The sequence below is a fragment of the Typopeltis vanoorti genome, chromosome 19, assembly GCF_054136105.1.
Source record: "Typopeltis vanoorti isolate ZY-2024b chromosome 19, IOZ_Tvanoo_1.0, whole genome shotgun sequence".
Lineage (NCBI taxonomy): Eukaryota > Metazoa > Arthropoda > Arachnida > Uropygi > Thelyphonidae > Typopeltis > Typopeltis vanoorti.
The window spans coordinates 69899282-69922076 of NC_143567.1; the positions used below are offsets into that span (position 1 = coordinate 69899282).

Consider the following 22795-nt stretch of genomic DNA (forward strand, 5'->3'; position numbering starts at 1 on the left):
ATATAAATCCTCGATTGCCATCCCTTAGAGTAACTTTCATACCGATTGAGATGATCAGAAACATATCAAGGTCACCAAAAGACAACAATGACTTCAAATACACAAGAGTATACAACATCCTTTGCTTTTGTGGTTTAAACTACATAGGTCAGACATCAAGTAGTCTTGAAATAAGAAAAAAGGGACAGCCCAGTTCTGAAACTTGTTGGCATAATTTATCATTTATAATTAAATTCATTGGTCCATAAAAAACCCAATGTAATCTTATTCTAAAATTAAGTTAATGGGAAAAAAAAAAAAAAAATACAATGAACAGACTCGATGGGACTATGAAACACAAGGTATGTTGTTTTGAGAAACTCATATGTTAGACTCTTAAACCATCTAAAGATCTCAAAGAGATGCAGGAACTTCAACATCATTCATAAATTTCACTACAAAAAAAGTGCACTTTTTTGTAGTGCCTGCGTGCACGTCATAGTTGTATGTTCCCATGAAGATGGCAATGTGACATTGCCGAAATATAGGAAGTATTTATTAAAGTTTCTTTTAATTAATATTCCAGTATACGTTGTAAATTCCTAAAATAATTTAATAGTCATGTGTTGCCAACGTATAAGCCTTTCTACAAGAATTACTATCATCCACAGAGATTCTATCGCAGCAAGGCCTGCCAATATGGCAAACTGAAGTTGAAGCTATCAAGACAATCGTTTGACCTTCCTAAAAACGCTGTAATCCCAAATTGTGTTAAATTGAAACACCGTTTCTCTTCACAGAAGGCTCTCCATCGCATAATTTGGCAATGTGACATTGCCAAAATATAAGTATTTATTAAAGTTTCTTTTAATTAATATTCCAGTATATGCTGTAAATTCCTTAAATAATTTAATAGTCATGTGTTGTCAATGTATAAGCCTTTCTACAAGAATGATACATGATAGTTTCAACAAGGCTTTTCTTATCAGCAAAAAAAAGTCAAATTAAAAATGTTAATACGTTATACGAAAGAAGTCAACTCTAAACCCAGCCTGCCTGAGGACAAAGTAATCTGTAACCTCTCTGACCATTACTTAACACAACCAGAAGTTAGCATACTCAAGAAAGGATTCAATTTTGCTATTGCACCTAAGCATATTCCAAAGGTTGATATTATTAGCAACATAGAGACTGCACTTTCATCTTTGTCTGAAACAATGACCAATGAGCTTAGATTTAAGAGCACTGTTATCCTTTTGTTGTCAAGACCACCAAACCAAAATATAACACCTTCAGAAAAGAGAGCTCTCTCCACCTTGAAGAAGGAAAAACAAATCATAATTTTAAAGGCTGAGAAAGGAAACTCGACAGTTATCCTTAACACCAAAGACTACACTGCTAAGATCACAGAGATACTCTCAGATACATCAACTTATTAGATATTAGATTCAGACCCTACATGGAAAAACCACGAGGTCACAAATAATTTATTACGGAATATGAACAGTTGGCCTACAGATCTACAATGGAGATTAAAGTCGTTGCACCCAGTGACACTGCGATTATACGGTTCTCCTAAAGTTCACAAAAGTGGAGTCCCTCTACACCCCATAGTGAATGGAAGAAATTCTCCAACCTACTTACTGTCTGAACATCTCACCTGTCTCCTAAAGGATCATATTCGAAACGCTGATACTTACATAAAGAATTCAAAGCACTTCATTGCTCAATTGAAAAACATCTCTATTTTTGAAACAGACATTGTTGCCAGCCTGGACGTGGTATCTTTATTCACCAACAACCCAGTAGAAGAAATTATCAACATTTTACACAATTTGTATCCTCAAGATACTGCTAATCTCTTCTGTCAGTGCCTCGAATCAAACTTCTTTAAATGGAATGACACTATATATACGAACAACTAACTGGCTTGGCTATGAGCAGTCCCCTATCTCCTCCGTGCACAGATCAATTCATGGAGAAAATAGAAAATGACATCCTTTCCCAATTAGACCCCAAGCCATTAGTATGGTGGAGGTATGTTGATGACATTTTTACAATTTGGAGAAACACTAAAACAGCACTTTTTGACTTTCTAACAAAGATAAATTCCTTCCACCAGAAAATCAAATTCACTTTTCGTCTACTCACCACATTTCTCAAAAACTTAGCATCATACACATGCTAGAATCAAAAATAGAGCCACCAGCTTCATATCAGAAGAAAAAGAGTAACTCTCAAACCGATCAAGACGATCCAAAACATATTAAGGTCACCAAAAGACAGCAATGCCTTCAAATACGCGGGAGTATACAACATCCCTTGCTCTTGTGGTTTAAACTATATAGGTCAGACATCAAGAAGTCTTGAAATAAGAAAAAAGGAACACGTAGGGGATGTTAAAAACAACAAAATAGATAGCTCCGGATTAGCCTTTCACTTCTTCAACACAAGCCAAATCACTGAATGGGACAAAAGTTCCATGCCTTATCTAGAAGATTTCCAGTGTCGCAATTTCAAAGAAGCTACAGTGGTTCTCCGTTCTAAAAGCACCCTGAACAGAAATCAAGGAATGATCTTGCCTGACATATGGAAAATCCTAATAAGATCGCTAAGCTTGCAGGAATTTAATTTCGCTGCAACCTACAGAGCATGCACACACAACAATAGCTAATGAAACACACGGTCCATGCGTATGATATCATACGTCTTTTTTAATTTATGTTATATTTTATACATTTATTCTATGTACTAGTGACTTTGAGTTGCCTTTACCATTTTGTATGCCCTGAAGAAGCCAGACAGCCCAGCTGGTGAAACTTGTTGGCATAATTTATCATTAAATTCATTGGTCCATAAAAAACCCAGTTTAATCTTATTCTAAAATATGAAAATCTTCTTACACAAATACAGGCAAATTATTCACTATGATCTTCAAGACATTTTTCATGCTGCCAACAAAAAATATCACACATTCTACGGATGGAAGGGTGTGGTATTGATTTCAGCAGAGGTCCAAATGTTATCATTCAGCTGAACAAGATTCAGCTCAGTTTCTTTAGGAATTTATAGGATTCCTTGTTCAAGTAATTTAAATTATGATGGACAGACTGGTTATTCCACAGGAATTAGAAGGGAGAAACATACAGACTGCGATTTCACCAACATGAAAAATCAACACATGCAGACCATGCTTTAGCTATAGATCACACAATACATTGAAAACATGACTCCATTATACCACAGCTGCTTCAAATTTAAACATCTGTTTCAAAAATCTTCCTATATTATCCAAACCTAAACAAAAGTGATTTAATGTTTAATCTCCATCTAAGTTACATTGTTTTTTTTCCCCTCAGTAACACAAGTGTTCTTTAGTGGTGCTGCTTTTGGACTTTAGTTGCTATATTGTGTTATTTTTGGGTTACCGAGAAGACAAGGCCAGAGTTGGACGTATCTGTAGTGGAAGAAGATAAGTTTTTTGTTATTTAGTATAGTAAATATAGTAGTAGTAAAGTGTAAGTAAATTAGCATATAGTAGAGCATATAACAGTATTTAGCATTTAGTTGTAATAGTTCCTTGGCACTAAATTAATGATGGCGGCAGCTGCAGCTCCAATTACAAATTGGGCATCACCAAGTCCTCCCCCATTCAAGGACTATTTTGTGTAACATAATAAAAAATTTTGTGGCATGTGTGCGTCCCAGCAGTTGGATATATGGTGGGTGAGAGAAGGGAGTGCATATATACATAAAATTAGGCAATGGGAGGAGTTCAGTGAGTTACGATATCCGACCTCGTTGCATCAGGAGCGAGTGAATCTCGAGAGACGAGTATTGCGATACGTGAGAATAAAGAGTGAAATATGAATTAAAAAAGAAGAGCGGGGAAGACTTGAACGATTGTGAAGTTTTCGGAGATGGTCTTGATTGGGAGGATGAATGGCGAGTAAGAGTGACTAACTTGTAAAGAGATAGCCGAGCTGAAAGAAGAGGTGGAATGTCTAGGGAATGAGATGAGAAGTATAAAAGATGAGAGTAGGCAAATGGAAGAGATGAATGCAAGGCAAATCACAGGAGGAGTGAGAGAGAGTTATTGGAATGATAGAAGAGGAGAGAACAGAAACAGTAGAAGAGAGAGAGAGAGAGAGAATGAGAGAGGTATGGGAATGATGGAAGAGGAGAGAATGGAAACAGAGAGAGAGAGGAAGTGAGAAGAATGTGAGGGAGTGCTGACCAGGGATAGAGTGATGCCAAGACAGCAGGTAAGTAGGGAAACACAGAGAAAGGGTTAGAGGAGAGGGATAGAGGTGAGCAATCAAAGAACAGAGTATTAAGAGATGTGATGTATGGAGACTCTATGATCTGTGGTGTGCAACACAGGATGCCAGAGGAGTGTTTCCTGGAGGAACGATACAAAGTGTGGCTATGGTAATTAAGTAAGGTGAAAGGGTGGATGAAATGATTGTGATGGTGGGCATGAATGACTTGAGAGGCAGTGTAAATTGAGTGGCGAGAGATCTGAGATTTTTGCTTGAGGTTGTACAAAAGAAAACGCAAAGAGGAAAGATTGTGTGTGTTACCTAGGTATGATAATGAAGAGCTTATCAGAAGAGCAGTAATAATGAATAGCATAATAGCCAGAATGTGTAAGAAGAGAGGATTTGAATATGTGGATGCTTGGAGGGCATTGAGGACAGGAAGAATATGAGAGACTGCTTGCATTTGAATGAGGAAGGACGTAGCCATCTGGAGAGGTTGCTATTTTCTGAACGAGTCGACGTGTCAATGCAGGGAAACTAGAGTTCCCAGGGTGGATGGTAGCAGGGGGTGGCCTCTTGTGGGAATGGGTGCTTAGGGGAAGCAGGATGACATCAGGTAACACTGAGTCCAGTGGGATCTGCAGGAGATAATGATAAGTATAGAAGCAGCCACATTTTTATGCTTCATACTAATGCCAGAAGTATCCGGAATAAAGGAGATGAATTGGTGTCACTGAAAGCGTCAGCCTGGCCAAAGATTATTGGGATCACTGAGACGTGGTTGATGGAAGATGATATAGTAATAGAAATAGCAAGATACAGCATTATTCAGTAGGATAGGTGGTGGTGGTGGAGTACTGATTATGATAAGTGATGACATGTCCTCTAAGAGTGGAGGCTTTCAAAGGCAGTGACACCAATGGCTTTGAAAGCATATGGTGTGAGGTAGAAGTAGTCAAGACAAGATATTTAGTGGGGTGTTGCTACAGACCGAGGAGCACAGAGGGTGGGGAGCAGGAGATGTTTAGGCAATTGAGCTTGGCAAGTGCAAGAAGAATGATTGTTATGGGAGATTTTAACTACAGCAGTATAAGCTGGGAAGAGGAAAATGCATGTAGTAATAAGAGAATGGAATTTCTAGAATTCTTGAGGGGCAAATGTCTTAGGCAACATGTAATAGAGGGAACAAGAGGTTTTGGATATTTGGTCATAGCATCAGAAGAGCTGATAACTGAGATGACATCTCTCCCCCAGTTGGAGAGAGAGTGACCATGTGATTTTGACATGGAAGATGAATAGACATGCAGAAGTATCAAAGAAAAGGGAACATATGTGGAATTATAAGGCAGGTGATTATAATAGTTTTGGACATCAATTTGGGACAGTTCCATGGAGGGCAGAATTGGAAGGTCAGGATATCATTAGTGCTTGAGAAATAGTGAAGGAATATTTGTTAGCAGCAATAAGCTGTATTCCACGACTGAAGAAGCAGACACAATTTGGTGTAAAGTGGATGACAAACAGGAACTGCAGGTGAAAAAGAGATTATAGAAGAGATATAAGGAGAGGAGGTGCATGGTGCATGAAGAATATAAGACTCAGGCCAGGAGAGTGACTAGTATGATGAGGAAGACAAAACTGGAATATGAGAAGAATTTGGTGCTAAGATCCAAAAAAAATCCTAGGTTTTTTTTTTTATTTTTTTTATTTTTTTAAGCTATATGGCCAGTAGGAGGAGAAATGATTGTGGAAGGATGACGTTGTGGGATAAAAATGGGAATAGAGTGACTGATGCAGAGGACATAATGGAATTGTTCAATGAACACTTTATTAGAGTATTTCATCCTGGAGGAGTAAATTTTAATACTAAAGGGATAGGGCAGGTTCGAGGTTTAGAGGAGAGCGTGTTCCAAATACTGAGTACTCTGGATGTCAGTAAAGCAGTGGGACTGGATGGTATTTCACCACGAGTTTTGAGAGAATGTGCTAAAGAACTGACAGCTCTTCGATAAAAGTCTGGCTATGGGAAAGGTACCCAAGGAATGGAAGGAAAGTAAGATAGTGCCATTGCATAAGGGTGGTAGCAGACTGGAAGGGTCTAATTATAGGCCAGTTTGTGTGTCATCAGTAGTTAAGGTCTTGGAGAAATTAGTGAAGGACTATATACAGCATTGGACAGATGAAGGTAATGTTATCTGTGAGAATCAACATGGATTTGTTAAGGGGCACTCTTGCTTTAGTAATATGATTACCTTTTATAATAAAGTGAAAAAGCAGTTGATGAGGGAAAGGCATATACTGCCTTTTTTTGGATTTTGCAAAGGCATTTGACAGGGTGCCACATGATAAGCTGATATTTAAGTTACAGCATATGGGTTCAGATGTCAGATTAGTCAACTGGATTCAGGATTGGCTGATAAGTTCAGAGAGTTGTGTATGGTAGGACCAAAGGATCATATGGTGGGATCAAGGAAGCAGAAGGTTGCAGAGGTGGGGGTTCCACAGGGCTCAGTACCGGGACCTGTACTGTTTAACCTTTATATCAATGACAATGTCCATGAATTGCAAGAGGATATTCAGTTGTTTGCAGATGATATGAAGCTGGGAAGGGTTATTAGTAATAGTGCAGATGTGGCAGTCCTGCAAGAGGATTTGAATAAACTAGACAGATGGGCAAATGAATGGGAGTATCAGTTTAATGCAGCAAATGTAGTCTTGAAGTTTGGGATATCGATAGGAGGCTGCATACTCGATTGAAGCTGCTAGAGGAAGTAGGGGAGGCAAGGGATCTGGGATGATTAATAGAAACCTGAAATTTAGGGAACATATTGCAAGGTGGTGAAGGTAACCTGAGGATTGCTGCAACACTGAAAAGGACACTGACCTGCAGAAATAGAAGAGTTATCATTCCATGTATAAGATCCTGATCAGACCACACTTAGACTATTGTTCTCTAATTTGGTCTCCAGGTTTTGAAGAGGATAAATTAACTGTGGAGAGGATGCAGAGGCAGATAAAGATGATTTCAGGACTGTACAATGTTAATTATGAGGATCGGCTGAGGGAATGTGGACTGCAGAGTTTCATGGATAGAAGAAGGAGAGGTGACATGATCGATACTTTTAAACTGTTGAGAGGCAGGGTTGACACTGGGGGAGTTCTTTCACTTGGTGGAACAGCGGGAAGGAGCGATGATGACAAGGGGGCATCCAGGAAGTTACGAAAGGAAGCTGTGAGCAAGAGGGTAAGGAGTGGTTTCTTTGCGTGGAGAGTGGTGAAACTGTGGAATGCATTGCCTGATAGAGTGGTGAGAGCAAGAACGGTCAATGAGTTCAGAGAGTAGTATAATAGACTGTGTTTCCTAGGAAGGACTTCCTGCAATAAGTCTCTTGACTCCATGGAGGCCTGAATGATAATAAATAATCTCATGGATATGGGAGACTGCAGTCATGTCATCCACAAGAGAAACATTTTTAAAAAAAATTATTTATTGTACTACTTTCACAGAGATAGCTTCAAGAGATTATACAATCTTGTCAATAGCAGGGTTTTTATGACCATCCAAGTTTCATAAAGAATTTGAATTTGTAGCTTATGTGATATACAAGCAATGACTTCATTTATAGAACCACAGATTTTTCTGTTATAATTATCACACTGTTGTACACATGCCTGAATCAATTTTGCAGTGCTTTCTAATATAAATATATTTTTTTAAGTCTGTCAGTCTGGTTCTGATGATGCTAGTTAAAACTACTAGAAGTAAGAAAACAATGTTTCTTTATTTTAAAATTTTTCTCTTAAAGAAACCAATCATGACTCAGACACAAGCATTAAAAAATAGTTAAATTCCTATCATATTGATTCACTGCAACCTGTCTATCCTACTTGTCTTCAAAATGGGATCCAAAGAGGACAAAAGATAAATGGTACAGTAAGCAGTGACCTTACTATGACGAGCATATGCAATTACCACATTTGGTCATTGGAAATCAAGAAACATCTTTCTGTCATTTATACATTTAGCAGCAATATGGCATTCGTTTGAAAACTGAGGACTAGAAGAAACGATTGTAAAAGAGTTAGAGCATTAAACAAATGACAATAAGCACATACATACAAAAGACATACAGCAGAAGACCTTACTAAGGTCTTCTGCTATATGTCTCTAGCCTTTCTAAGTAAATGCAAAATTTGTTCAGCATTCAAGTTTAAATGCACTGTCTGCAAAAGTGTGTCCTGCCAGAACAATGCACTGCTAAGAGAAACTCTTGGGGATGTTTATAGGTTCTTGAACAAGATTTCATGTTACCACTGATCACAAGCTGGCAGCATAAGATTTATAGAGAAATTCTTCTGAGTGTTCCAGATAAGATTTATGCAAATTCACTCAAGAAGAAATTGAGAAAAACCGTGGAACAAACTTGAAGAGTAAACTGGGTTCAGACCAAATAGGGGTAGTGAAGATAAGATTTTCACCTTAAGACAAAGTTGCAAACTTAAGGAAATATAACAAGGATTTGTAAGTTTTATAGATCTGGAAAAAGGCATGTGTGAAAAGAAAAGCTATTTTAAGCACTACAATAATATGGAGTAAATGAGATATTCTACAGAGCAACAGCCTATATCTAAATTGTAATAAGTTAGCAGTCAGACATGAAGGCAGCACAAGAAGATGATCTGATGTAAAATCAGGTGCAAGTAAAGGATGTATCCTAGTCTAGAGATTTATTGATAGATTAACAATAGGAAAACCTGTTTTTTTTTTTTTTTTGTTTGTTTGTTTGTTTCTTGGTTCAGAGAATTTTATGCTCAAAAGTGACTGCATGCCAGATATTATTTTTCATAAAAACATTTGCAACTTAGACATGCTTTCCTCTTCCAATTTCATTGATTAAAAATCAGAAAAACTATTTTTCGCAAACTGTCCCCATATGCCAACAGGAATACCTGATAGCTCGCTCACACACACACACACACACACACACACACACACACACACACACACACACACACACACACACACACTTCTCTCTGAATGCCATTGATCACTTACCAGTTCTCTGATATGCTGTAATGTCAACTATCTTTTCTTGATAAATACTACAATAACCCCATACAAGTCTCTTTTCTGCAAAAGATTCTTCACCCCTATTCTGTCTTGTGTCCTTTGGCACTAGAGTATAAACGGATTAACATTATTTCTACTCTTTCCAGCAGATGTGCCAAAGCAATCCAACAAAAGAATTTAATATATTACAAATAGCTTGAAACCAAAACTCAACATGCAACAGCAAATCCAAAAGGCTCTGAAAGAGTCAAATTTGATATTGCAAGTGACTTGATGCTCAACATCCCACGTAATCTGCTACATAACTATGCAACAAACATCCGCAAATTCATATCAGACTTTGAAAGGTCAATCTGCTACATGCTCAAACCAGCCGAGCATTCTGGTCCCATGCAAAGGCCAGTGGGGTGGAGCAAGTTCCATGTATCCACGTTTCCACTTCAACATTCCAGAGAGAAAAACTGAACTCCTAGCATCCTACTCTTCTGACTCCTGAAATGATGATCATGCTAAAGTCCTTGCCATTTATGAACTGCTAATTAAGAAAGAGCCATACAGCTTCATTTTCAAAGACAAATTATATAAAAATAGCAGATATTAAAAGATCCAATATTATTTCAAAGCAAAATGTTTGTAGAAACTATGAAAGCATCATAATGTTGACCAGAGAACTTATGAGAACACGATCCTTGGCTTGAAATCTTAAGAGCAAGAACTCTCTTCCAGTACTAAAATGCAATGTGCCATGGATTGTATTCTGTATTCTTGGCACTCTGATGATAAAACTCAGAGTTCATTCATGAAAAATACATTTCTCTGACATTATATATATTTTAGTACTGAAAGAGTTCTTGCTCTTAAGATTTCTACTTGGTCTCTGAAAAGAACCAACCACAGTTCAAAACATCTGTCAGGCCAGTGAAACATTTATCATCAGAGTGCCTAATAAAATGCAAATACATATGGACACTTGGACAGCAGTCATGTTCTTTTAAATTTCTATGTATGAACTGCTAACTTCATGCCTCCTCCGCTAGTCTTGTCAGAAAAGCACATCAGAAGAATCCTGAATAGCGTAGATATAGAAACTTATATTACTTCAAAATTGATGTCATTCCATGGTGTACCGTCTATAGTACAAATTGAAATGAAATTACAGCATGAAAATAAACTCTTCAACTCATGCCAGAGAAAGATAAAAGCCACTATCACACTACTGTTGTATTTATTGGATACAAGATATATATCCAGAGATGGATGGGAAGTTTCACATAAACCTTGGTAAAACATTTCTATATGGTTACTGTAGACATTTCCAAGGCATTTGATCAAGTCTGACACAAATGCCTACTTACCATCTCATGGTCTAATTTTTGCAACTGGATTGCCAATTTCCTCTCTGGTCATTCAATACCTATCATAGTGGATGGCTTCCTTTCTACAGGATTCCCATCAGTGACAGAATACACCACAATTCTTAGCCAATGTTCTTTCTTTATTTATAAATGACCATCTAACACTAACATGTTCAGTTTTGCAAATTACAAATATTCCTAGTTATCTTCTATAATCCATATCTTAAAAACATTGATCTGCAGGCTATATTTCAGTGGGATAAGGCCAATATAGTTAATTTCCAATGCCACAAATACTCAAATCAGTCTTCTTTCACTCAAGAAAGATGACATCACCTCTCCTCACCTTTGATAATATCAAGCTCTCTAATCGAGACAAAATATTTGAAATTCTAATATTGCAAAAATTATAATCTCTCTAACTTAGAAAACATCTCTAAACATGTTCCACGATATGCAGAGGAGAACAATCCAGTTAGTGTTTTCTCTGTTCTCTATTCCAGTCACTTTCTCACAGAAATTCTGATTCTGCCTCATTCCTCTTTTACAGGTATTTTCATGGGCACTTTTCTGCTGAACTAGATACCACCATTTCCCCACCTCCACGCACACACACACAGTTGCAAGTTTTTCACCTGCATCTGTGCTTGTAAGTCTTCCCCCACACTTTTTCCTAAGGATTATGATCGCCAGTTGTTCAAAAAACAAACTTTTTTTTTGTATGTTTCTTGACAACTTGTCTCCTCCAGCACTCATGCCAACAGATACTGCAATATCACCACTCAACATCAGCAGACTTCAAGACTGACACCATCAGAGTGACATAATAGGTGTTACATAAACAAACAAGACAAAAAAAAAAGTGCGATCTATTTACGTAACAAATTAATTCATTTCTGTGTGATGGTACAACGTAAGTTCTCTTTATGGGAATGTACGGCACCATCATCTAAGTCCCCCCAAATTTTATCCGAGCTCCAGAACTGCCATATGGCTGGGTCAATATTCCTGACTGTAATCCGTGTGTGTCCTCAACCAGTTTGCCTGCTTGTGGGATGAAAAACCCCAGATAAACTGCACGAAAAAACCCTGCTCTCCATGCCCAAGACTGGCTCACCTGGCTATGGCTGAGGAAGATCCTTTAGCTCCTCATGTCGTCAACGGGAATTGAACCAAGGACACTCCTTCCCCAGATGGAGTTAGTTGCAAATATGGTTGCAAAGTGCAAAGCCACTAGGCTAAGTGCATGGACAAGTAACAAATAGAAGATGTCATATTCAGGCAATAATGATGAGGGAAAAGGAGGAGTAACTATGGTATTCAGCACTAAATAGAACTATGATCTCATTGAATGGCAGGCCATAAGAAGTAGAGTAACATGGGCAAATATGAGAATGGAGAAGTAGACAATGAGGCTTATTTGTATGTATCATCCCAGAGGGTTCTACTAAGGAAGAAGTGGAAAGTGGAATTTTTCAAGGCACTACAGAAAGCAGCTGATACTATGAAAAAGGAAAAAAAAAAAAAAAAAAGTTAGTCCTTGATGAAGATCTAAACAGTAGCATAGGAAATAATTACCAAATATATAGAAATGTTTTGGGAAAATCTGGAGAAAGTTAATAATGGTAAGTACTCAATGGATATCTGACAAGGACAGCAACTAGTTATTAATGACACATTCCAACATAAAAATGTTCACAAATTCACATGGAGAGAAGATATAAAATAGTCTCATTCACTATGTTATTACTGATAGGAATGTTTTCCTGCTAATTCAGGACACAAAGGTATAAAAACCGATCACCATTCAGTTTTGAGTAGGATAAAATGATTTCTTAAAAGAAGAGTATGTAAGAAAGTTTTAAAACAAATCAAAGCAAAGCAGCTTGCAGAGGTGAACAGTAGATTCAAATATACAAATATTATTCAAGTTACAAAACTGGCATGCCTCTGTAGCATAATCAGAAGAACGACAGTACATTGTGCCGTTTTGATTGGAAAAGGCTCAAGTTCAATTCTCATCGTGAGGGGGAGGAATTTTTATGTTTTTTTTCTTTCTTCAACTCAAGGTGTTAATCAATCCCATACACATGCAGAAGAGCTTTTTCTCCAGGAAACTCAAGGTTTTAATCCCACATACAGAAAAATCAGCCTTCAGACCATATGCAATTTGCAGACAAAAAATACTACTGGTGGTGGGCAATAGATGGCATTGGTGTAGATCAGTGCTTCCCAAACTTCTGGATGTCAGGGCCCCCTTTGCAAAAAGTAAAATATTTCACGGCCCCCCTCGAAAAAAAATCATAATAGAGAGATATATTATTATAATAATATTTATTGTATTTATATTCAATACAAAACATACACAGCGAATATTGCAAAAATCAAATGCAAATATTATATTTTTTGCCTCTTGCCGTTTGGTTCTGAAGACGATGTGGGCTGTTCTGGTAAAATATGAAATACTGTCTTTTTTTTTTTTGAGTCTGTTTCTGCTTCTTCTGATTGTTCGCGGGAATTTTTTTTAAAATTTTTTTTTTTTATCAGCCGCTTATCCATCTCAGGGTTAGAGATGATATCAAGGTGATATTATTTGATCTGGAATAGATCAAATAATATCACCACTTACCGATACTGGCACATCACAGACTGATAACATGAAATTAGTGAATATCACCTGAATAAGGGAATCCCTGGACCAGGAACATTTTTCTCTTTTGTGACTTTTCTCCCTTTACGGTAATTAAGCCTAACGCGAAACAGACAGCAAAGGCAGGTTATTAAAACGTGCACATGATTGGTGTGGTATTAACAAAAGATCGCGCAACCGAAAGATAAAAGCATAGCTAACAATTGAGTTGAAATGCTAACTCTCTTCAACCGAATTCCATATGTGAAACTGCCATAACATTCATTATTTATATATATATTACTTAGTTTTAACACTTTTACGAATTTTAACACGTTCGGTTGAATTTTATTGCTGCTTTCGGAAATTGAACTCACACACATCTAATTAATAACAATAGTTTTTAGTTAGATACTGTGTTTGCCCATGCATTATATGGTTTTGTTTCAGTCTATACAGCATAGTTTCTGTATGAGGGGACATGTGATTCATTAATTAGTGTGTTTTTATCCCAGTTGTCTCTAATTGCACAATTTGTTGAGAAATATGTTACACAGACGCCTCATACCTTATTCACTGGCATAATAAAAAGTACTTGTTTTTATTGCCTCTGCAGTATAGTGGCTGTTAGGGAGGGGTGCTGTTTACCACTGCAACCAAGTTACTAACTCCCCACATGAACTTGTTTAAGCTTTTTTTCATGTGTGAAGTATATGCGAAACTTTTATTGGTAACAGAAAACTAGCTCGGATGACAGTGATAATATAAAACGAGTTTTGATATGTATATAAAGTCAATATCAACAGTCCCTGATTACGAACGCACGATGAAAGGGACAGGAAGATCTGGGGCTTCCCTGGAGAGCATTCAAAGTAAATACAATTAACCACTGCTTTGAAATGAAACATATGAATAAGCAATATTTACTAATATTCATTAAGTGCCGAAATACGCAGGAAGCAAAGTTTGTGAACCAACACCAATGTGAATTTTCCCATTAAAATATGAAAAATAACAAAAAAAGAAATAATAAATAATAAAAGTTAAATACGTTTCTTTTAAAATAAAAAAATCTACTTAGTCTTAAAACATTTTAAATTTGTTTTCATTATTTCACAGCCCCCCTCAACAAAACTTACGGCCCCCAAGGGGACCACGGCCCACAGTTTGGGAAGCGCTGGTGTAGATGATGACAGAACAAAGCAAAGTGCTGTATAAACCTAAACAAAAGTCATGGAAAGACTTTATAAGAACACAGAAAATAAGTACCAGGAAGGTGGCAAAATATTCTAGGCACTATGGGAAAAAAGTTTAGAAATAGAGAAAAGAGTACTGTAAAAGGAATTACAGATGAAGGTAACATGAAAAACTGAAGACATATTCTAGATGCCTCCAGTAACTTTGAAAGATTGCTAAATGAAACAATACTCAACACAGAAAAAGCTGTCAAAAACCCGTGGAAAGGCAGCTGGAGTAGATAATATTCAACCACAAATGCTCAAATATGAAAGCAGAATTCTATAGTGGCTACATTGCATAATTCAGAAGGTATGATCACAGGGTAGAATTCCATATGGTAGAGCTCTCGTGGTACCCATCTATAAAAAGGAAAATAAAACAATGTAACAATTACAGAGGAATTTAACTACTGACTGATGAGTACATACATTTTGACCAAAAAACAAGTAACAAAACTAACACTGGGTTTTACATGCCGTGATAATATAGATAGTTCAACTGGTTTTGCCACATATGCTAGTAGCTTCTTCTGAATTAGAAAAAGCAAAATATATAAGCGATAAAAATGAACCAATTACATAACTAAAACCAAACGTAGGAAATGTTACTCTATCCTATCCTTCCCATCTGTTCCTTAGGAAGGGTTTGCCTGTTCTAGGGCAGTGCTTCCCAAACTTCTGGATATCAGGGCTCCTTTGGAAAAATTAAAATATTTCACAGCCCCCCCCCCCACCTCGAAAAAAATTCGTAATACAGACATATATTATTATAATATTTATTGTATTTATATTCAGTACAAGACATACAGAGCGAATATTGCAAAAATCAAATGCAAATATTACATTTTTAGCATCTTACATACAGATTTGACATGGCACATTATCTCATATTTTTATATAGATAGATATATTGTTATTACACATTTGCAGTACAAGCACATGAAACGTAAAACGATTAGTAATAAACAAAGAATTAAAAACATAAAAGTTTAATAACAATTTAATGCGATGGATGTGTTTCAATGCTGCTACACCAATATCAGGTGAAATATTTGAAACTACAATTCTTAGATTTCTGCTTTGAAATGAAACTTATATGAATAAGCATATATTTACTAATATTCATTAAGCGCTGAAATACACAGGAAGCAAAAATTTGTGAACACGCACCAATGTGTGATTTTTTTTTTCCATTAAAATATAAAAATAACAAAAAAGAAATAATAAATAATAAAAATTAAATGTTTCTTTTAAGATAAAAAAAAAATCTACTTAGTCTTAAAATGTTTTAAATTTGTTTTCATTATTTCACGGCCCCCTCAACAAAACCTACGGCTCCCAAGGGGGCCATGGGCCACAGTTTGGGAAGCACTGTTCTAGGGGTCAAAAACCCATGTTTCCAGGTGAAAAAACTCCTAACTCCGTATGAGACTGGCTAACTCACCTTTCATTGAAAGAGACCAGATAAAGGTTCCTCACATCACTGATGGAATCAAACTCAGGTCTTGCTGACCAAAGGGCTTCTAAATCTTACAGAAAAGTGAAAAACAAAAAACATGGAGCATGGAAGCTGGCATGGGTCAGTAAGTATGCATGATAGTTGGCAGAAAAGTTAAAGTCTGACATGCAGAAAGATCTAATAAGTGAATACAAAATATCACATAAAATCATTCCTTGGTTTCTTTGAGTTTGCCTCGTGAATCGATAACCATTGCAGACTCGATGTTGCATGCACTGAAGTTGTCTTCTATAAATTAAAACTATCAAGAAATTACATTTTTAGTTTCATCCTTTATCCAAGTGTAAGCAAACAAAGTTTGCATGCGAAGTTGCTTCACGAGTGAGATACTTGTATCTAGAGGCTAACGTCAATTGCCTTGGTATCCCATAATGCAACACATATCCTTAAGAAAATGCGCAATACTATGCATTATGGAAAGGGCCACTACCCAGACCGGTTTCGACCTTTGAGGTCTCATCAGTGAGAGCCAGACCGTGCAAACTTCGTTTGCTTACAGTTGGATAAAGAATGAAATGAAGATTATAAGAATATAATTTCTTGGCATCTCTAATTTATAGTATAAACTAAGTGAAAAACTTTCAACATTATCTCTAATGTAGAGTATTTCAGTAATAAGGTGTGACACCTTTACTACTTGTCTATGGAAATATGATATCTGTTACTTTAATCTTGGTATCACTTCTGGGTATGGCTCCCATTGATGAGACCACAATAAAGGTCAAAACCAATTTGGGTAGTGGCCCTTCCCATAATGCATAGCATTACGGGATAATGAGGCAATTGATGTAAAGTCATTAGTCTCTATGTCCGCATGGTTAGCCTAGTGGCTATGCACTTTGCAACCATATGCCTGGGGAAGGAGTGTCCTAGGTTCAATTCCTGTCGATGACGTGAGAAGCTTAAGGATCATTCTCAGCCATAGCCAAGTTAATCGTTCTTGGGTGTGGACTTTAGTAGGCTTTTCAACCCCCAGTTTATCTGGGGGTTTTCATCCTGTAAGCAGGCAAATCGGCCCCATGTACACACAGGCTAGTCATAGGATACAGTACTTAATCCATCGTTAGGAGGGCTCAATCAGTCCTAAGGGGCAGTCGAGGAATGGGGCGGAACCACACACGGATATAAAAAAAAAAAAAAAAACAACGTCTCTATATACAAGTAGCCCAGTCATGAAGTGCCTTCATGCACAAACTTTGTTTACAGTTGGATAAAGTGTTGAAACCAAGAATATCATTTCTTCGCATCTGACATGCAGCTCTTGTCCCATTTAACCCAGCTTTAGTAAGGTGGGATGTCACAGACCCCAAAGATTTTAAATTGACTAACTTTTTAACAATGTGTGGCAGTGAATCATGCCTCAGTATAGCTTCCACTCCCATAACCTGCTACTCGACACCATAGACCAGAGGCTGTTGTGTGCAAGCAAGTTTAGTGTGCAGAGGTGTAAAGTGTGCTAGGGGCCACCAGACCCCACCTTACCAAAAGTTTAACTATATTTACTTCCAAAACGTAAGTTGTTTTCATGTATATTCTACTAAAATATTATTGTTACTGCTGTGCCTTCTATATTTTTACATACCAACTATAAACAAATACGTTTTCGTAAATATTTAGAGGGTATTTTGAGAATAATATCTTTTTTTTTTCTTACCAGAGCAGGAAGAACAGAGGTTACGTCAACTTATAGATGACGCTTTGACAGACAAGGAGCCATTTAGTGGAAATGATGATAGTGAAATTGATTTAGAATTAGTCAGTAACCATGAGTCTGATACACAACAAGACTGTGAGGAAGAATCCACTAATATTGATTAAAAATATATGGATTTCTATAATACACTATATTATTTGGGTGGGTCGGTAGGACCCCACCTTACCACTTTTGTTACATTTTCCTACCTCACCAGCACCGGGTTAATACTGTGGTGCATGTGGGAGAAGTGGAAAACTAGACCTGCGCTGTCTTCTTTGGTAACGTCCCCAATATGCTCTTTTTGTCTAATTTCCAAACTTCTAGATCAGCGCTTCCCAAACTGTGGGCCGCAGGTTTTGTTGAGGTAAAAAATAATGAAAACAAATTGAAATGTTTTAAGACTAAGAAGATATTTTTTATCTTAAAAGAAACGTATTTAATTTTTATTATTTCTTTTTTGTTATTTTTTATATTTTAATGAAAAAAATCACACACTGGTGCGGGTTCACAAATTTTGATTCCTGCATATTTTGGCACTTAATGAATATGAGTAAATATAAGCTTATTCATATAAGTTTCATTTCAAAGCAGAAATCTAAGAATTGCAGTTTCAAATATTTCACTTGATATGGCGTAGCAGCATTGAAACACATCCATCGCATTAAATTGTTATTAAATTTCTTTTATGTTTTTAATTCTTTGTTTATTACTAATCATTTTACGTTTCATGTGCTTGTACTGCAAATGTGTAATAACAATATATCTATCTATATAAAAATATGAGATAATGTGCCATGTCAAATCTGTATGTAAGATGCTAAAAATGTAATATTTGCATTTGATTTTTGCAATATTCGCTCTGTATGTTTTGTATTGAATATAAATACAATAAATATTATAATAACGTATGTCTATATGCCTATATTACGATTTTTTTCGAGGGGGGCCGTGAAATATTTAAATTTTTCCAAAGAGGGCCGTGATATCCAGAAGTTTGGGAAGCACTGTTTTAGATGCTTGCCCTATGTAAGCTAGGCCACAAGAACATGGAATATTGTAAACTCCAGGATGTTTGTTGAAAGGATTATGGGTCCTTAGGTGAAAACATAATAAGGCCAGTATTGTCACAATGGACTTGAAAGCCACTATTATGTCATGAGATTTCAGAAAATTGGCAATTTCGAGAGGTAAAAAAAAAACTACTTTCTCAAGTCTTAAGGTGAAAATCTGATCCTGACAACATCTGTTTGGTCTGAATTCTGCTTGTTCTCTAAACTAACTTTTCGGACTAAGTTTTCTCCCAACTATCATGCATACCTACTGAACAATGATGGACCCATGACAGCATCCATGCTGCATGAGTTTGTTTTATTACTTTTGTATAACAGTTCCTATATATTTGGTTTTAGTTATGTAACGATTCGTGCTTATCCCTTATTGTATTTTTTTTTTTTTTTTTTTTGTTCTTCCTAACCTAGAAGAAGTCACTAGCATATGTGGCAAAACTAGTTGGTTTATCTATATTATTATCATCATCATCTGACTTCCACGGAGTCACACTCATCATAGGAGGTACACACTATTGAACACAATGCTCATCGAACCGTACCTTAAACTGATTCAATCTGTCTACATTCACAACACACTCAGGTAATGCATTGCATTCACCAACCACTCTCCATGAAAAGAACCTTCTCACTCCTCTGCTCACACCCTCCTTACACAGTTTCCAGTGATGGCTTCTTGTTCTACATGCTCCCTCTCCCATTCTATGAAAAATCTCTTCCATGTCAATCTGATAACCACTGACTAGCTAATATGTCTTAGTCATATTCTTCCTCCTATTCATGAGGCTTTGCAACTTACATTCTCTCAATTTGTCCTCAGACTCCACATTCCAAAGATCACTTTGTGAATCTTCTCTGAACCCTTTCCAACATAACCTTGTCACCATGAAAACCCATCAACCAAATCTGTGAACAATCATCCTGATCAAGGCATTATACAATGGCATCATTACCTCTTTATTTCTGCATGACAGCAATAAAGATCCTCTGCATCATTGCCATTATCCGATGTATCCATCTTCAAATTGTGGCCCTTTAATTTCGGGTCCTTGTCCACCATCATTCATAGATCTCTCATCTCTACTTCCTTTAAAGTTTCCCCACCAAGTGTATATTTTGCTTTGCATCTCATCACTGCTTACCAAATCTCAAACCTTACACTTTGCAACATTGAACTGACAGAAGTATCTGCTCATTCATGCAATCTATTCAAGTCTTCCTGTAAGGCCATAACATCTGCTTGACTCTGCATTGCTCTCCCCAATTTTGCATCAGCTCATATCACTAGCTAAACCCATCCCAATATCATTAACACAAATTTAACAACAATGGTCCCCAAACTGACCACTGCAGTATGCTACTAGTGACCTTCTTTGAGGATACTGCACCCCCATATACAACTTTCTGATACCTAGTCACTGATCCAACTCAGAGGTCTGTTATCCAATCCCATCTGTTTCAACTTAAGTTTGTCATGTGGCAGGCTATCAAAAGCTTTTGCAAAATCCAAGTACACTGCTGTACATGCATCTTCCCTGTCGAAAGTATTTGTCACCTTGTTATAGTACATAAGTTAGCAAAAAAATGCCTTATTTTTAATGGTATTAAAAACACCAAACGAACTATTTCATAAAAAGATGTTTTATTAACTTGCTTATATTTTTCTGAATTTCAAATCAGCATCAGAGCACAACACAGCATGTTAAAATTAAGTGATGAATAACTGTCAACACCTAAGCTTATCAGTTAGAATTAATAAAACATGAGCTTCCTTTAACAAACCCATGCTAATAACCATGGGGAATACCGCTGTTATCAATCCATTTCTGTATCCTACTTTCTCACCAATTTCTCCAGTACTTTCACCACAACTCCAGATAGGCCTATAATTTGAAGCTTCAACCTTATCACCACCTTTATGCAGTAGAGCAATTTTAACCTCCTTCCACTCCCTTGGAATCTGTGAATATCATGAACCAGTAAACCCAGTGTCGGTGTTCTCCTGAATCAAGATCTTACCGAGTGTTATTGGTAAAATTTATAGATGTATACTTAATAAATAGCTAAGAAAAACTGTGGAAGGGAAGTTTCGAGAACAAGCTGAATTCAGATCATATGGGTGTCGTCAGGATCTTATTTTCACCTCAAGACAAACAGATGAGAAATCATGAGGAAAAAAAAGAGAATCAATTATTTTAGTTGTGTAGAGCTGGAAAAGACATATGAGAAGGTGCCAATGGAAAAGCTGTTCAAAATGCTACATTTATATGGTGTAAAGAGAGCAGTGCACAACACAGTCTATATATAAGTTGCAAATTGGCAGATAGAACTGAAAGAAGCACAAAAAGATGGTTTGATGTTAAATCATATCTCCACTGTTATTCATCATCTGTAGAGATCACATTATGAAAAAAAAAAAAGTGGTATCAAAACTGGAGATGTTAATATCAAATCTTTACTTTATGCAGATGATGGTATACTTCTAAATAAATCTAGTGCAAGTCTATACAAAAACAAGTATAATGTTTCAGCTATCTAGCCCACAATTTTTAGTGAAGACGTAAAATTAAATACAGAAATAGACAACATTAGCAAAGCTGGTGTGATAGGAAGTCAACTAAATAAATCATTACATGGTACCTCCAATAACTCATTGCAGGCAGGCAAAACTCCACTATATACAACTCACTATTTCCTCTACTTAATCATCGAATTACAACTACTACTCTTACACTATTACCACCAACACACAATGACATCTACTGTGTACCACAACCACCAGCAGTATTTTTTGTCTGTAAATTGCATGTGTTATCATGGACGATTGTCTGTATGCAGGATATAAAAAAAACTGCTACCTCCATATGGAATAAGAGATTAATGAGTCAAAACACTAAACCAGCTGTAGAGTTTTCAAGGTATAGGTAAGCAAATATAGTTTGCTTACACTTGAAAGGGATCAATCGTTCGATGCTGTTGGCACATTCTCCCTCGATGAGTCTTTGGCCTCCTCGGAAGCGTCACATAATAATAATAATGAGGAATAAGCAATATAATTTGTCTTGTTTAATGTAGAGTATAACCAAGTGAAAATACTTTCGAGAATAATTCTTCCCAAGCTGATGGAATTCAGTGCATCCACCCAAAAACTGAGCAAGATTCCACATTTCACATAATAAATAGTACCCCAAAAACATTGTTTTAAGCTTCTCACACTCATTTTCTTACTTATCATTAGCCATGCTAACCTTTGTTTATCTACAGACATTCTATTCCTTATTTTCAAATGTATATTTGTTGCAATAGTTTGGATTACCTTAATATTTTATTTACGTATTTCCTTTTAATACTTACCACAATTCCGCGCAGAAAATGAAATCCACAAGTAAAACGAAAATATATATAATCGAAACAACACTTGCAGGAAGAAATACTTACAGTTTTCTTTCGTGGAGCCATGTGATATACAGCGCCATCTTTTCTACTGAAAACAAAAATAATAGAGTAATATAAATAAGAACGAGGCGACTTATAGAGCACAATGGTTCATACATGAAAGTTGTGTGTGTAAATAAGTTGACAAAAATAAATTTGTTTCTTGTAGAGTGAAGAACGACTAGGATAAATTGCCAGAGACAGTTGTGAACGCCTTCACAGCGAAAGGGTTTATAAAAGGGGAGTAAATCGGCTTAGTGCTGTAATTCTTTATATGGAGTGGGGAGTTATAGCTTCGCTGCAGAGCTGAAAATCTTACTACTCCCTCAGTCTATCTTTAAAAAGCGGTAGTCACTACGAGGGGATACATAATACTTGTTATTTGCACTAGTTCATCACCTACATGTCTTTTTTTTTTAATTTTAGTAACACGAATGTTAGGGTTTAGGGCAGCAGTGGCGCACTCAGGATTTGATCTTGAAGGGAGGGCCGAAAACTCAAGATTTAATCTTGGGGGGATCGAGTTGAGTATACGATTTGAGAA

The 22795-nt window shown here is 36.6% G+C and overlaps 1 protein-coding gene across 2 annotated transcripts in view; it reads right to left on the reverse strand.

The window, feature by feature from the left end:
- Nucleotides 1-22335, reverse strand: part of LOC150096230 (gem-associated protein 8-like) — a 68195-nt gene extending 45860 nt beyond the window's left edge. Inside the window, exon 1 of one of the 2 annotated variants that reach the window (XM_090409164.1) lies at nt 22255-22335. In XM_090409164.1, coding sequence (XP_090265290.1) covers nt 22255-22275 — 21 coding nt within the window. In that variant the 5' untranslated portion in view covers nt 22276-22335. Of the gene's footprint in view, nt 1-9297; nt 9390-22254 lie in introns of those variants that run through there. The other variant, XM_090409165.1, reaches the window with a different exon arrangement.
- Nucleotides 22336-22795: the final 460 nt, after the last annotated feature.